Source organism: Aquarana catesbeiana, linkage group LG06 (assembly GCF_042186555.1).
Source record: "Aquarana catesbeiana isolate 2022-GZ linkage group LG06, ASM4218655v1, whole genome shotgun sequence".
In the NCBI taxonomy this organism is placed as follows: domain Eukaryota; kingdom Metazoa; phylum Chordata; class Amphibia; order Anura; family Ranidae; genus Aquarana; species Aquarana catesbeiana.
The window spans coordinates 411905558-411921350 of NC_133329.1; the positions used below are offsets into that span (position 1 = coordinate 411905558).

Sequence of the window (15793 nt, forward strand, 5' to 3'; positions counted from 1 at the left end):
GCTGGGAATGTACTCAGTACTTCATAAACTGTACATTTACATCAGTCCCTGTACCAACAGAGCTTACAATCTAAGATCCCTATACATACACATACTAGGGCCAATTTAGGCCGCAACTAGACATGTGCGGTTCGTTTGGTACCAAATTGAAATTCGGATGAATTTCTCGTCATTTGAAAATTCGGATGTATCTGATTGTCCGAATTATAATAGTAATGAATTTAAATTTTTAATCAAATTCAAATCATTTTTGAACCAAATTCAAATAGTTCTCGAAATCCAATAGCTTTCTAATTAGAATAACCTTTTAAATTGAATTCAGATTCGAATTTCTGAAGAGAATAAAATAGAATAGAAAATTTAAAAAAATAGAATATAATAGAGTAAAACGGAACAGAACAGAAAATTAAAGAATATAAAAACACAGAATAGAAAATAAAGGGATAGAATAGAAAATAAAACCAGAATAGAAAAGAATAGAGCAAAACAGAACAAAATAGAATAGAAAATAAAAGGAACAGAACAAAATAGAATAGGAAATAAAAGAACAGAATAAAATAGAATAGAAAATACGGGAATAAGATAAAAAATAAAATAGAATATAATAAAAAAGAATATAACCATCCACTGAAACTGGAATTTCAAATAGAATAAATTCAAACTCGAATACAAAAGAGAAAAGAATAGACTATATAATAATAAAATATAATAGAGTAAAACAGAACAGAATAGAAAATAAAAGAATACTAAAATATAGAATAGAAAATAAAGGGATATAATGGAAAATAAAACAACAGTATAAAAAAGAATAGAGCAAAACAGAACAGAATAGAAAATAAAAGAATAGAAAATAAAGGAATAGAATAGAATAAAAACTAGAATAGAATAAAATAAAAAGAATATAACTCTCCACTGAAATTGGAGTTTCAAATATAATAAATTCAAATGCAAATGCAATAGAAAAGAATAGACTAGAAAAGAATAGAATAGAAAATAAGAGGAATACAATAGAATAGAATAAAATAGAAAGACTATAACCTTCTTCCGAAAATTTGACTAGAATAGATTAAAATTAGAATAGAATAGAAAAGAATATAGTAGAAAATAAAAGAATAGAACAGAGAAAAAAAAGAATAGAATAGAAAAAAACAATATAATAGAATGGAATAGTAAGAATATAACCATCTTCCCAAACTTGAATTTAGAATAAAAAAAGAATAGAATATAAAAGAACAGAAAATAAGAGAATAGAATAGAATAAAAACCAATAGAATAGAATGGAATAGAGAGAATATGATCATCTTCTGAAATTTGAATAGAATAAATAACATTTTTCGAATGAAATTAGATGCGAATGCAATTTGACTGCAATTCAAATGGAATTTGATTTGAATTTGAATGGAATTTGAATCGATTTGAATTTTCTGAATTCGGTTGAATTGTGTTTAAATTGACTGAATTCGGAAATTCAAATCTGTTCGAATAAGCAAAACAAATTAAACAAAAAAAATTTATGTAAATAACAAATCGAAATGAAACACATTTTTTCATTCTGCACATCTTGTATACAGATGGTAATGGTGTATATACTATTAGTGGTAATCCAGGATATGTTTATTATCACATTGTAGGTGACAAGGGGGCTCCAGGTGTCTCCGGCCCATCTGGTGCCCAGGGCCCCGAGGGACAGAAAGGAGACAAAGGTGACAGCGGGAAAATTGGAGTGCCAGGTGAGAAATGACTAATTAAAATGTGTGATTAAGGAATGCGGTCTGATGACATCATTGCGCACTTCGCCATTCACAATTCAGAGCCTGTAAACTTCTAATCCAGTCTGATCAGGAGTCTGGGGTCAGGGCTGTTGTAGAGGGTCCAGGATGTTCAGTTACTATACACTATTGATAATCCTCGTGTGTTTCCTCCTGTACAGGACTGCCTGGAATACCCGGATCTAGCGCATCGAAGGGAGAGAGAGGAGACCCAGGTAGACCAATCATTACCGGCTCCCTGTACTGAGCCCACTCCATCCATGTATAGTCCAAGATACATCACACCCACACTGGGCGCTTCCCACTTCCCAGCTTGTAGTTTTGTGCAACATTGTTGCAGTTTTCTAATATGTATATACAGTATGGCTTTTTTTTCAGCTGAAACATTGCCTGGCCCTGTGCTTTCTACTTACTACTATCACTACTATCACTTCTAAACACAAAAGCCTGACGCCCTCCTGAACTCTGCACCCTGTACGTAGCACCCTCCTGAACTCTGCACTCTGCATGTAGCACCCTCCTGAACTTTGCACTGTGTACGCTCTGTACACAGTATCCTCCTGAACTCTGCACCCTGTACGTAGCACCCCCCTGAACTCTGCACCCTGTACGTAGCACCCTCCTGAACTCTGCACCCTATATGTAGCACCCTCCTGAACTCTGCACTCTGTATGTAGCGCACCCTCCTGAACTCTGCACCCTGTATGTAGCACCCTACTGAACTCTGCACTCTGTATGTAGCACCCTCCTGAACTCTGCACTCTGTATGTAGCGCGCCCTCCTGAACTCTGCACCCTGTATGTAGCACCCTCCTGAACTCTGCATCCTGTACGTAGCACCCTCCTGAACTCTGCACTCTGTATGTAGCACCCTCCTGAACTCTGCACTCTGTACGCTCTGTACACAGCAACCTCCTGAACTCTGCACTCCGTATGTATCACCCTCCTGAACTCTGCACCCTGTATGTAACATCCTTCTGAACTCTGCACACTGTATGTAACACCCTTCTGAACTCTGCACTCTGTACAAAGCGCACTCCTGAACTCTGTAGGTAGCACCCTCCTGAACTCTGCACCCTGTATGTAGCACCCTCCAGAACTCTGCACCCTGTACGTAGCACCCTCCAGAACTCTGCACCCTGTACGTAGCACCCTCCTGAACTCTGCACCCTGTATGTAGCGCACCCTCCTAAACTCTGCACCCTATATGTAGCTCTAGCGCACCCTCCTAAACTCTGCACCCTGTACGTAGCACCCTCCTGAACTCTGCACTCTGTATGTAGCACCCTCCTGAACTCTGCACTCCGTATGTAGCACCCTCCTAAACTCTGCACTCTGTACGTAGCACCCTCCTGAACTCTTCACTCTGTACGTAGCACCCTTCTGAACTTGGCACTCTTACAAAGCACCCTCCTGGACTTTGCACTGTGTATGTAGCACCCTCCTGGACTTTGCACTCTGTATGTAGCGCACCCTCCTGAACTCTGAACCCTGTATGTAGCACCCTCCTGAACTCTGCACTCTGTATGTAGCGCACCCCCCTGAACTCTGCACCCTGTATGTAGCACCCTCCTGAACTCTGCACTCTGTATGTAGCGCGCCCTCCTGAACTCTGCACCCTCCTGAACTCTGCATCCTGTACGTAGCACCCTCCTGAACTCTGCACTCTGTATGTAGCACCCTCCTGAACTCTGCACTCTGTACGCTCTGTACGCAGCACCCTCCTGAACTCTGAACTCCGTATGTAGCACCCTCCTGAACTCTGCACCCTGTATGTAACACCCTTTTGAACTCTGCACACTGTATGTAACACCCTTCTGAACTCTGCACTCTGTACAAAGCACACTCCTGAACCCTAAACTCTGTAGGTAGCACCCTCCTGAACTCTGCACTCTGTATGTAGCGCACCCTCCTGAACTCTGCACCCTGTATGTAGCACCCTCCTGAACTCTGCACCCTGTACGTAGCACCCTCCTGAACTCTGCACCCTGTACGTAGCACCCTCTTGAACTCTGCACTCTGTATGTAGTGCACCCTCCTGAACTCTGAACCCTGTACGTAGCACCCTCCTGAACTCTGCACTCTGTACAAAGCACCCTCCTGGACTTTGCACTGTGTATGTGGCACCCTCCTGAACTCTGCACCTTGTACGTAGCACCTTCAAAACTCTGCACTCTGTATGTAGCACCCTCCTGAACTCTGCACCCTGTATGTAGCACCCTCCTAAACTCTGCACTCTGTATGTAGAACCCTCTTGAATTCTGCACTCTGTATGTAGCACCCTCCTGAACTCTGAACTCTGTAGGTAGCACCCTCCTGAACTCAGCACTCTGTATGTAACACCCTTCTGAACTCTGCACTCTGTACAAAGCGCACTCCTGAACACTGCACTCTGTATGTAGCACCCTTCTGATCTCTGCACCCTGTACGTAGCACCCTCCTGGACTTTGCACTCTGTATGTAACACCCTTCTGAACTCCGGACGTTGTATTTAGCACCCTCCTAAACGTTGCTATCTGTACACAGCACCTTCCTGAACTCTGCACTTTGTATTTAGCACCCTCCTGAGCTCTGCCATCTGTACATAGCACCCTCCCGAACCCTGCACTTAGTATGTAACACCCTCCTGAACTCTGCACTCTGTAGGTAGCACCCTCCTGAACTCTGCACTCTGTAGGTAGCACCCTCCTGAACTCTGCACCCTGTATGTAGCACCCACCTGAACTCTGCACTCAGTAGGTAACACCCTCCTGAACTCTGCACTCTGTATGTAGAACCCTCTTGAACTCTGTGTGTAGCACCCTCCTGAACTCTGAACTCTGTAGGTAGAACCCTCCTGAACTCAGCACTCTGTATGTAACACCCTTCTGAACTCTGCACTCTGTACAAAGCGCACTCCTGAACACTGCACTCTGTATGTAGCACCCTTCTGATCTCTGCACCCTGTACGTAGCACCCTCCTGGACTTTGCACTCTATATGTAACACCCTCCTGAACTCCGGATGTTGTATTTAGCACCCTCCTAAACGCTGCTATCTGTACACAGCACCCTCCTGAACTCTGCACTTTGTATTTAGCACCCTCCTGAGCTCTGCCATATGTACACAGCACCCTCCCGAACCCTGCACTTAGTATGTAACACCCTCCTGAACTCTGCACTCTGTAGGTAGCACCCTCCTGAACTCTGCACTCTGTACAAAGCGCACTCCTGATCTCTGCACCCTGTATGTAGCACCCACCTGAACTCTGCACTCAGTAGGTAACACCCTCCTGAACTCTGTAGGTAACACCCTCCAGAACTCTGCACTCTGTATGTAGCACCCTCCTGAACTTTGCACTCTGTATGTAGCACCCTCCTGAACTCTGCACTCTGTATGTAACACCCTCCTGAACATTGCACTCTGTTTTTAGCACCCTCCTGAACGTTGCACTCTGTATGTAGCACCCTCCTGAACTCTGCACCCTGTAGGTAGCACCCTCCTGGTATTTAAAGTATAACTCAAGGCAAAAACCTTTTTTTTTAGTTTGGGATGGAGTGGACAGGGATTAGAACACCTGTCAGTGTTTATTGCTGTCTGTGCCCCCATTAAGGAGATTCCCTTTCTCTATTTGTCCTGTGTACCATTATCATTGAGAGGAAAAGTAAAAAGAAAATCCCAAATTTTGGGTTTTCCCTAGAAAAGTAATAAAGGGGAAATCTTCCAATGGGGACACTAGTTCTGATGACCCATGATACCAGACTAGATCCTCAGATGACAGTCCCTCATTCAGCTTCAGCAGCTCTCAGTAGCATAGACCCTCGGTTAGCCCAACACTCTGTAAGCACATGGTAGAATGGCCTAGGGGGCTAGCAGCCCCCCTAGGCTGTGATCTCCTCAGGCAAAAAGACCAGGCTGCTCTCAGTCTCAGAGTATTCATACGGACTCCCAGTCACCATCTGAGCACCTCTCCCCAGGGTTTGGCCAGGGCTGTATGAATATTCAGCTGCTGGTTAGACTCTTCCCACTAACTTCCAGTACATTTCTGGACCAACCAGGGGGAAGCAGTCAGTTCTGCAGCCGCTGAAACATAGAATGGGTCAGAACCAGAACCAGGGGTGTAACTAGAACCTTCAGGACCCCGGTGCAAGAAACCATGAAGGGTACCCCCGGTAAGGGCCCTTCCCGCTGATCCCAGGGCCCTCAAAAAAAATAGTCAGATTTTGTGTTTCCGTATGATTTGAATGAATCTAAAGAAAACAAAACAATATATATTTTTTTTAATTCCCCATTCACACCTGAGTGTTGTGTAGCCCCCAGGCTCTAAACCCTGCACCTTCCAATGTTCACATTTGGGGGTCCAGGGTCCTGTAGCTTAGGTTTAGTGCACAGCAGCTGTAGGTCCCCCCCCCCCCCCCCGAGAACCCTTCTAACATTTCCTAACTGAGATCTTATCTTCCAGGAGCCAAAGGAGATGCTGGTCAAAAAGGAGGCTTTGGACCGCCAGGTGAGACCATCTGCCCATCCTGTGTGAATGTATATTACAGAGGAGGGTTTTATTCTCTTGCAATGCATTTCTGAACTTGATGGAAAATATGACTTCTTCGAGCAGACGCAATCCCCTAGGGGTGTCTAGTTACTGCCTGTGCTGGCCCAGCTCCTCTACCCCTCCCTACAGCTCCATACGTAACCTTTTATGCACAGCCAGGGGAGGAGTGAAGAGGAATACTATAGAATGCCACTTGAGTGACAACCACCCCGAGCCTGCTGACATCGCATCCAAGTTGTGGAAGACGCGTGATCTGACGCTTTGATCAAATTGATACAGTTTATTTATATACAGAAACAAATAAATGCATATAAAAAGTAGCTACGTATTCATAAAAACAGGGTTACAAAATATACACATTAAAATTTTTAGAAATTGGACATGCCCATGCAAGGGCAAGTGCTAAAAGGTGACTGGCGCGTTTCGAGGGGGGTTCCCTCTTTATCAGAGCCTTGAAGAACAACAGGAGAAGTCTGTACATTATGGTAGACCAACATGGAAGAGAGTGGCTAGTTGGGAGGTATATCACATGGTAAGTGATGGATTCTCCTTAGCTTTAAAGCTCTCCACATCCCAGCGCTCTATATAACGTAGAGAAACGTGGTTTGTATGTTTTTTTTTTATATATATCTATATATAGATATATATAAATATAGAGGGATTCCATATATGTCTGTCGGTTGTACCTGCATCCGAGTGTGTAAAGATGTTGTCTCACACAGTTGGAAACAGCTACAATCCGTTGGACAGCACAAGGCAACTCTCTAAGGAGAATCCATCACTTACCATGTGATATACCTCCCAACTAGCCACTCTCTTCTACCATGTCGGTCTACCATACTGTACAGACTTTTCCTGTTGTTCTTCAAGGCTCTGATGAAGAGGGAACTCCCTAGAAACGCGTCAGCCACCTTTTTAGCAGTTGCCCTTGCATGGGCATGTCCAATTTCTAAAAATGTGTTATATTTTGTAACCCTGTTTTTATGAATACGTAGCTACTTTTTTATATGCATTTATTTGTTTCTGTATATAAATAAACTGTATCAATTTGATCAAATCGCCAGATCACGCGCCTTCCACCTCTTTCCTTCACCCGGCTCTCTTCAGGACCACCCCTGGTCAGCTTAGGCAGCGGGACGCGCATGATCATCTTTTAATTCCCTTCCTTTGAAACTACTACCACTCTATACTAGCATCGCCTTCACGAGCGCAGGAGAAATTCTTTCTTTGTATCGCATCCAAGATGGCGGCACTCAGCAGCGGTCTCAGGACTTTTGGATGCCTACACAAGGGAAGGATTTTACTGGAAACGTGAATAAAGTACAAGAAGTGTACATAGAATCTTATAGGAAGTTTGTTGTTGAAATAAATTCTCTGGTGATGGGGGGGGGGGTTCCTTTAAGGTCGTTATTAACTCCTTCCCAACCAGGCGGTTCGTTTAGCTCCCAAATAAAATCTGGATTCATTTTTTGTTATTCGGAAATTCTGATATATCCAAATTCCTAAATTACCATAGTAACAAATTTAAATAAATTCAAAATAACGAAACGAAATTCGGCCAAAATTAAATTCGAAAAATCGAATTTGAAAACAAAAATAGAATAAAATAGAATAGAAAATAAAGAAACAGAATAGAATAGAGTTTAACAGATAAAATAAATTAAAAAAAAAGAAGAAAAAGAATAAAAGAAGATAATTAAATAGAATAGAAAATAAAGGAAAAGAGTGGAACAGAATAGAATAGAAAATAACAGAATAGAATGAAATAGAATAGAAAAAAACCATTAGAATAAAATAGAAAAGAAAAAAACAGAATATATCTGTTTTTCGAAATACGAATAGAATAAATTAGAATTCAAATAGAATAGAAAAGAATAAAATAAAAAATAAAAGAATAGAATAAAAAAACTATAAAATATAATACAATAAAATAGAATACAACCATCTTCCGAAAACCCACATTTTGAATAGATTAAATTAGAATTCGAATAGAAAAGTTTAGAATACAAAAGAATAGAATAAAATAGAAGAAACCATAAAATAAAACAGAATATAACCATCTTCTAAATTCACATTTAGGATTGAATAAATTTGAATTAGAATAGAATAGAAAATAATAGAAAATAAAAGAATATAATGGAATAGAAAATAATAGAATAGAAAAAAATAATATAATAGACTAGAATAAAATAGAAAAAAATATAACTGTATTCAAAAATGTGAATTTTGAATAGAATAAATTTGAATTAGAATAGAATATAACAGAACAGAATAGAAAATAGAAGAAGAGAATAAAATAGAATAGAAAATAAAGGAATAGCGCATAAAAGACTAGTATAGAAAATAAATAGAATTGAAAAAAACATTAGAATAAAATAGAATAGAAAAAATAGAAAGAATATATTCGTCTTCCGAAATACAAATAGAATAAATTAGAATTTGAATAGAAAAGAAAAGAATAAAATAGAATATTACAGAAAATAATAAATAGAAAATAAAAGAATAGAATAAAATAGAAAAAAAACTATAAAATAGAATAAAATAGAGAGAATATAACCATCTTCTAAAACCCAAATTTCGAATAGAATAAATTAGAATTCAAATAGAAAAGATTAGAATAGAAAAAAATTAATAAAATAGAAAAATACAATAAAATAGATAGAATATAACCATCTCCTGAAATTCCAATTTTGGATTGAATAAATTCAAATTTGAATAGAAAAGAATAGAAAATAAAAGAATAGAATGGAAAAAAATGGAATAAAAAAAACAATATAATATAAAAAAAACAATATAATACAATAGAATAAAATAGAAAAAATATAACCGTATAATTATAATTTTTCCAAAATTAGAATAGAATAAATTTGAATTAGAGGAGAAAAGAATAAAATAGAAAACAATAGAAAATAAAATAGATTGGAATAGAAAAGAGTAGAATAGAAAAAAACAATATAGTATAATTTAATTGAATTCAATTTAAACGAATTCGGAAAATTCTAATAGAATTCGAAAATAAATATCCGAAATTAATTCCAAAAATGATTTTAACAAATTTACTAAACAAAATTATTTAAATAATGAATCAAAACAAAAGGAATGATTCCATTCTGTGTGTGTCTAATTGGTTGATGAATTGATTGATTTCAGGTATTCCTGGACAGAAGGGAGAGAGGGGAGCGGATGGATCGCCGGGCTCACCAGGAATTGCGGGACCTCCAGGCCGGAATGGCACAGTTGGCACAGATGGTGAGATTTGGTATATAGAAGTTGTGTTATGGGGAGAAAAAACAATTATCCTCTCCACTCAATGTACTTTTTCACATTTGATTGACGTTCATCCAGAAGACAGCAAAACAAATCCCCACCCCCACAGTCAGGCGCCAAAAAGAAAAACAATGACAGAAGTTCTAACCATTCCCACTACATCCAATGCAAACATTTATTACAAAGGTTTGGGCTTTACTTGGGGAAAATAAGGGGGGAAAACCTACCTGACCTCTACAGTAGCATCATTCTTCAGATCGATGGGGAACGGTGGGAAAGGTGAGGCATCTGAGAACGCCTACAATGAGGCAGAGATAGTGGAGTATCCAAAGACCTCAATGTTTAGCAATTGGGCAGGACAAACTCTGATGGGCCGCATTATCAAACCTGGGAACTTTTTAAATTGTCCAAGCTGGAGATTTCCCAGGGAAATGGGAGAGCAGGGGTCAATGAAGGGGTGGGTGAACAATGAAGGGGGGGGAGGGACATGGTCGGTGGTGGTTGATGAAGGTGAGGGAATGATACAGAAGAGGGGGGCATGGTCAGTGTTGGTCGTTGAAGGTGGGTAAATAATGAAGAAGAAGAGGTTGGTCAGTGGTGATCAAAGAAGATAGGTGGACGATGAAGAAGAGGGACATGGTCGGTGATGGTTGATGAAGGTGGGGGAATGATGAAGGGGGGGACAGTGGTGGTCGATGAAGATGGATGGATGATAAAGAAGGAGAGGATGGTCAGTGGTGGTCGATAAAGGTGGGTGGGCAATGAAGAGGGGGGGAGGGGTGGTCGGTGGCGACTAATGAAGGCAGGTGGATGATGAAGAAGAGGGGGACATGGTCAGTGGTGGTCGATGAAAGAGGGTGGATGATGGAAAAGGTGAGTGGTCGATTGTGGCTGATGAAGGTGGGAGGATAATGAAGAAGAAGGGAGCATGGTGGCCGATGAAGGTGGATAAATAAAGAAAGGTAGGGTGGTCAGTGGTGGCTGATGAAGGCGGGTGGATGATGCAAAAGGGGGGTGGTCAGTGGTGGTCGATTGAAGGCGCTGGGATAATAAAGAAGAGGGGGGCATGGTGGTTGAGGAAGTTGAGTAAATGACAAAGAAGAAGGTGTGGTCAGTGGTGGTCGATGAAGGCAGTTGGATGGTGAAGAAGAGGGGTTATGGTCAGTGGTGGTCGATAAAGGTGGGTGGATGATGAAGAAGGGAACATGGTGGTGGTTTATGAAGGTATGTAAATGATGAAGGGAGGGTGGTTGGTGGTCACTGATGAATACATTTGGATGATGAAGAAAAGAGGGATGATCATTGATGACCAATGAAGGCAGGTGGATGATGAAGAAGAGGGGGGCATGGTCAGTGGTGGTCAGTGAAAGAGTGTGAATGATGAGAAAAGGGATGATGGTCAGTGGTGAGGTGGCTGATGAAGGAGGGTAGATAATGAAGAAGAGGGGGGCATGGTCAGTGGTGGTTGATGATGGTGGGTGGGTGAATGATGAATAAGGGGGAAGGTGGTCGATGAAGGCGGGTGGATGATGAACAAGAGGGGGCATGGTCAGTGGTGGTCGACGAAGGAGGGTGGCTTGTCAGGTGGGACCTTGCAAATTGATGAGAACAAGGGTCTCCTGCAAGGATGAGAGCAAGGGTCTCCTGCAAGGATGAGAGCAAGGGTCTCCTGCAAGGGGGTTGTGGGGGTCTCTGGGCAGGGGACAGCCCAGCATTAAGCCTTACCTGCCGTACTGCTTTCAACAGGAATAGAATGACATAGTTAGATGTATTTTTCTTTTTTTTTGTTAACACAAGAAGCCGATCAGTTAATGTACCGACTAGGAACACGCTAATAGAAGGGGAGAGCAGAGTGACAGCATGATGGGCTCCTCACAGTGCTCCTTCACTGTCTATTCATAGGCTGGGGGGCGGGTCCATGACCAGGAAATGAGTTGAATGATGCTGGCCTTCATTCAGTGCAGAAGACTGAGGACATCTTGAGGTGAAAACAAAGTACTGCTGGGGGAGGGGAGTGGTTGAGCCGACAATCAGGACATTTTACGTTGAATTGGAGATTATCTCCTCTGATATAAACATTATTGTGTGTTCTGCAGGGGTGCCTGGCAAGCCGGGGATGCCGGGGATGTCGGGACCACCTGGAGAGAAAGGTAACATCATTTTTTTTATTGTGTGTGTAATGGATACTGTCATGGAACGTCCCACACTCCGCTTGAGTGCTTCTGTCAGTATACCACTTCCTCCCAGTCTGGACTCAGATATCAGATATTCCAACTGCTCCCAAGCACAAAACAAGGCCAGACTTGCTTAGATGCTAACGTGGACTATTTTCTTTAGAATCAAAATTACAAGACTTTATATGCCGTTGGAACCTCCTCTAACAATACAACTGTAACCTAATTAACATGAGCTAGTTTACTAAATCATTTACCCAGACTAGGTGACTATTCAATACACATTACCATAAACATCAACACAGGGTTAATTAGAACAAACAACAATGTGTGGAATACCCTTAGAACCTGTGATAAGCCAGACTAGACTCATTTACATTAAACACATTATAGCAGACAACAAGACAGGTAGTTGGAGTTGATGACACCAGCATCTCCTCACAGTATGTGTCCCAACAGTATGAATCAGTCTTATCAGCGGGGGGGGGGGCTGCTGGAGGAATCCCCCCTCCTCAGCCTAGTCATCAACAAACTATAGTAGGAGTAGACTGTTTGTCTCCTAGCCAGTCCTGGAGGCCAATGTGATCAGCTCACTCAATTAACACGTTGAGTTCAGAATCAAACAAACCAATAATAGTCTTTACATATATATCCTGGGAGATATTGGGGATAAATATTACTGTCCCATTTTAAGCAATCCAAGACATACCCTCCAAGTCACCATTTCCCATATGGCATACACAGGGTCCCCAGAGTCTGTGTGCCCTGGGGGACCAGGACCCGAATCCACAGTAATACCATCTCAAGGGTCCCCAGGCATACAGCTCACAAAGAGCACCGTTACCCCAAATGCCAGGGCCCATAATCGGTCGGCAAGAGGCTTGCATTCAGTCACCTCCAAAAGCCTCTATCCCGGGTGAGTCTGTCACAGATACCATGACATGGTTGGTGAAATGCTGTCCTGGTACCCCGGTGGTCTGTCTTAATCCTTGTTGCAGCAGGGATGGTGGCAACCCCTCATAATGGGCACAGTGGGTGTACAGACCCGGGAACTCAGCACAGGGATGGTGGGAACCCCTCATAATGGGCACAGCGGGTGTACAGACCCGGGAACTCAGCACAGGGATGGTGGGAACCCCTCCTAATGGGCACAGCAGGTGTACAGACCCAGGAACTCAGCACAGGGATGGTGGGAACACCTCATAGTGGGCACAGCAGGTGTACAGACCTTGGAACTCAGCACAGGGATGGTGGGAACCCCTCATAATGGGCACAGCGGGTGTACAGACCTGGGAACTCAGCACAGGGATGGTGGGAACCCCTCATAATGGGCACAGCGGGTGTACAGACCCGGGAACTCAGCACAGGGATGATGGGAACTCCTCATAATGGGCACAGCGGGTGTACAGACGCAGGAACTCAGCACAGGGATGGTGGGAACCCCTCATAATGGGCACAGCGGGTGTACAGACCCGGGAACTCAGCACAGAGATGGTGGGAACCCCTCATAATGGGCACAGCGGGTGTACAGACCCGGGAACTCAGCACAGGGATGGTGGAAACCCCTCATAATGGGCACAGCGGGTGTACAGCCCCGGGAACTCAGCACAGGGATGGTGGAAACTCCTCATAATGGGCACAGCGTGTGTACAGACGCAGGAACTCAGCACAGGGATGGTGGGAACCCCTCATAGTGGGCACAGCGGGTGTACAGACCCGGGGACTCAGCACAGAGATGGTGGGAACCCCTCGTAGTGGGCACAGCGGGTGTACAGACCTGGGAACTCAGCACAGGGATGGTGGGAACCCCTCATAATGAGCACAGCGGGTGTACAGACCCGGGAACTCAGAGGTGAGACAAATGAAGTCCCTAAACAATAAAATAAACCATCAGATAGTTTAGTTCTCTAGCACACACTAAACAATGGAATGCCAGTTCTGGGTGGAGTTACCCTTTAAATGATCAATTAAAGAGCAATAGAATTGTTTCTGTCAAATCCTCTTTGAGATGTCCATCTTCATGCCCTGTGGATTGGATCTCTGATCACTACTACACGCTATGCTTGTCCTATCTGCTCCATATAAGAGAATGTTCTAGAATTCTTAGCTGGGACCTGCATTGTATATGGAGTTATAGACAGGAGAGGACTGAAAACAACGAATAACCCCACTGAATGTAAAGGAAAGGTGCAGAGATGAGAACAAAACCCTATGAGGCAGAAACATATTTTTATTGCTATACTGCAACAATGTTATCATCCTCCTTGCATTACAGGAAGTATGGGGGCCCCTGGATTCTCCGGTCCCCAGGGCCCACGAGGAGAGAAAGGAAGCAAAGGAGACAGCGGTAGTAATGGGCAGTCAGGTAAGGAGGATCTCATGGACAAGGATCCAGAATGGGCAGATATTAATTTTTATGTGTTGGGGGAGCTGTAATCCGATATCTAAATCTATCTATAGACATAAGTAAAGACAAAAAGTGAAATCTTGAGCACTTTGCTCTCTATGGAGGGACAAAACCCGTAGAAGCCCTGATATCGTATCTTTAATCATGTAGGAGATTTTACTGAAGCGCGAACAATAACCCAACATGTTTCAGGCATTTAGATCTCCTTCTTCAGAGCTGATCGATGTGCATAGTAACAAAAATTTATATCGAAGGGCCACACTGCTGCTAAGAGGTCCAAGATAGAACTTTATTCCAATAAAAGTAAGGAGGACAATCCAAAAAAGCATCTTGGAGGTCCAAGAGTGCCCCCTTCAGCAGGGTTTTTCCAGTGTAATTGCAAGTCATGGACAGCAGTTCATAGCCACAGAGAAAGGATAGTCCTGGTGAATGTGGAAGGGTACCTGGAGGCAGGGCTTTTTTTCAGCAGGAACTAGGGGGAACTCAGGCTCAGGTCTTCTGCTCCCTGCTCACCACTATCACTTGGTAACACTGAAGTCCAGCTTCTGCGTTTACAAGTGATAACTTATCTCCCAGTAGCTCCCACAGGTCATATCTCCTGCGCAGATCCCACTGAGTCCCGGACAGGGACAAGGGAGATACAGAACAAATAACCAGGGTTCAGTGCAGTCATGGGCAGGAGAGGGTGCGTGGTAGGCTGCAGCCTCTGTGGTCTCCATTTTTTCCCTGGTGACCAGTTGTGGATGTTCCTTCTGCATGATCTCCCTTGCAAGTGACTGTAGTATAGTATGCTGGAAGGTACTACAGCCGGATAGGTGCTTCAGCTTAATATTGCAACAAAGGTAAGAAATATGACAGATGGTGGAGCTTTTAAGGAGGGGGGAGAAGATGAGGGCAGTGGAGGGGGGGGTTGTATGTAGAGGGAAGAGCTACTATTTGATGCCATTTGTCAGGTATGTGTGTGTGGCGGGCATGGTTGAGTTCCTGCACCTATTCTCTGAGAAAAAAAGCCCTGCCTGGAGGTAGAGATGTGGTAGAGGGTACTGGTGGGGGAGCAAAGCAGGCCAGACAACTGCGGGTAGTACCAGAGGCTGCACAGACACACAGCAGTCATGGAGGTGTCCAGGAGTGCACGTGGTGCACAGGGTGCACTTGGAGACTCAGGGTGCAAACATGGAGTGCAGTTTAAGACATGGGGCACAGGAGGCACAGGGACACCGAGGCACAAGATGGGCTAGGCTGCTTGCCATGGAGGACACAGGAGTTATCCAGTAGTGTACTCTCTAAGGGGCACCTGTCCATGGTCTCATACTCGCCCCCACCATGTACAATGAAGGGTTGATAGCTGTGCATTGTATGAAGCTGAGGAACCGCTCATAGACCAGAGTTTCAGGGAGAAGAGAGGGCAGCACGGGGGCTGGTTGGAGGAGTGGGTAGGGTAAATAACAATGCCTGATCATGTACCCTCCTAGACATATTGAGGATTTAACCCTTGCAACATGAGGGGGCCCCACTGCAAGGGTAGAATTTTTCTAATTCCAGGAGTTGGACTTTAAACATGGATGAGCCAAGGTTGGTTTGGACACAAGTTTGAACCAACCTGAGCTATCCAAGCTGACAGCCAATCGTAGGCTGTCAAGGCATTCCCCT

The 15793-nt window shown here is 43.3% G+C and overlaps 1 protein-coding gene across 1 annotated transcript in view; it reads left to right on the top strand.

Annotated features, from left to right (window-relative positions):
* The window catches only part of LOC141147286 (uncharacterized), a 50863-nt gene that overhangs the window by 22364 nt on the left and 12706 nt on the right, over positions 1 to 15793 (top strand). The window contains exons 7-12 of the mRNA XM_073634495.1: positions 1632 to 1730; positions 1931 to 1984; positions 6209 to 6253; positions 9446 to 9544; positions 11659 to 11712; positions 14012 to 14101. Coding sequence (XP_073490596.1) covers positions 1632 to 1730; positions 1931 to 1984; positions 6209 to 6253; positions 9446 to 9544; positions 11659 to 11712; positions 14012 to 14101 — 441 coding nt within the window. The remainder of the gene's footprint in view (positions 1 to 1631; positions 1731 to 1930; positions 1985 to 6208; positions 6254 to 9445; positions 9545 to 11658; positions 11713 to 14011; positions 14102 to 15793) is intronic.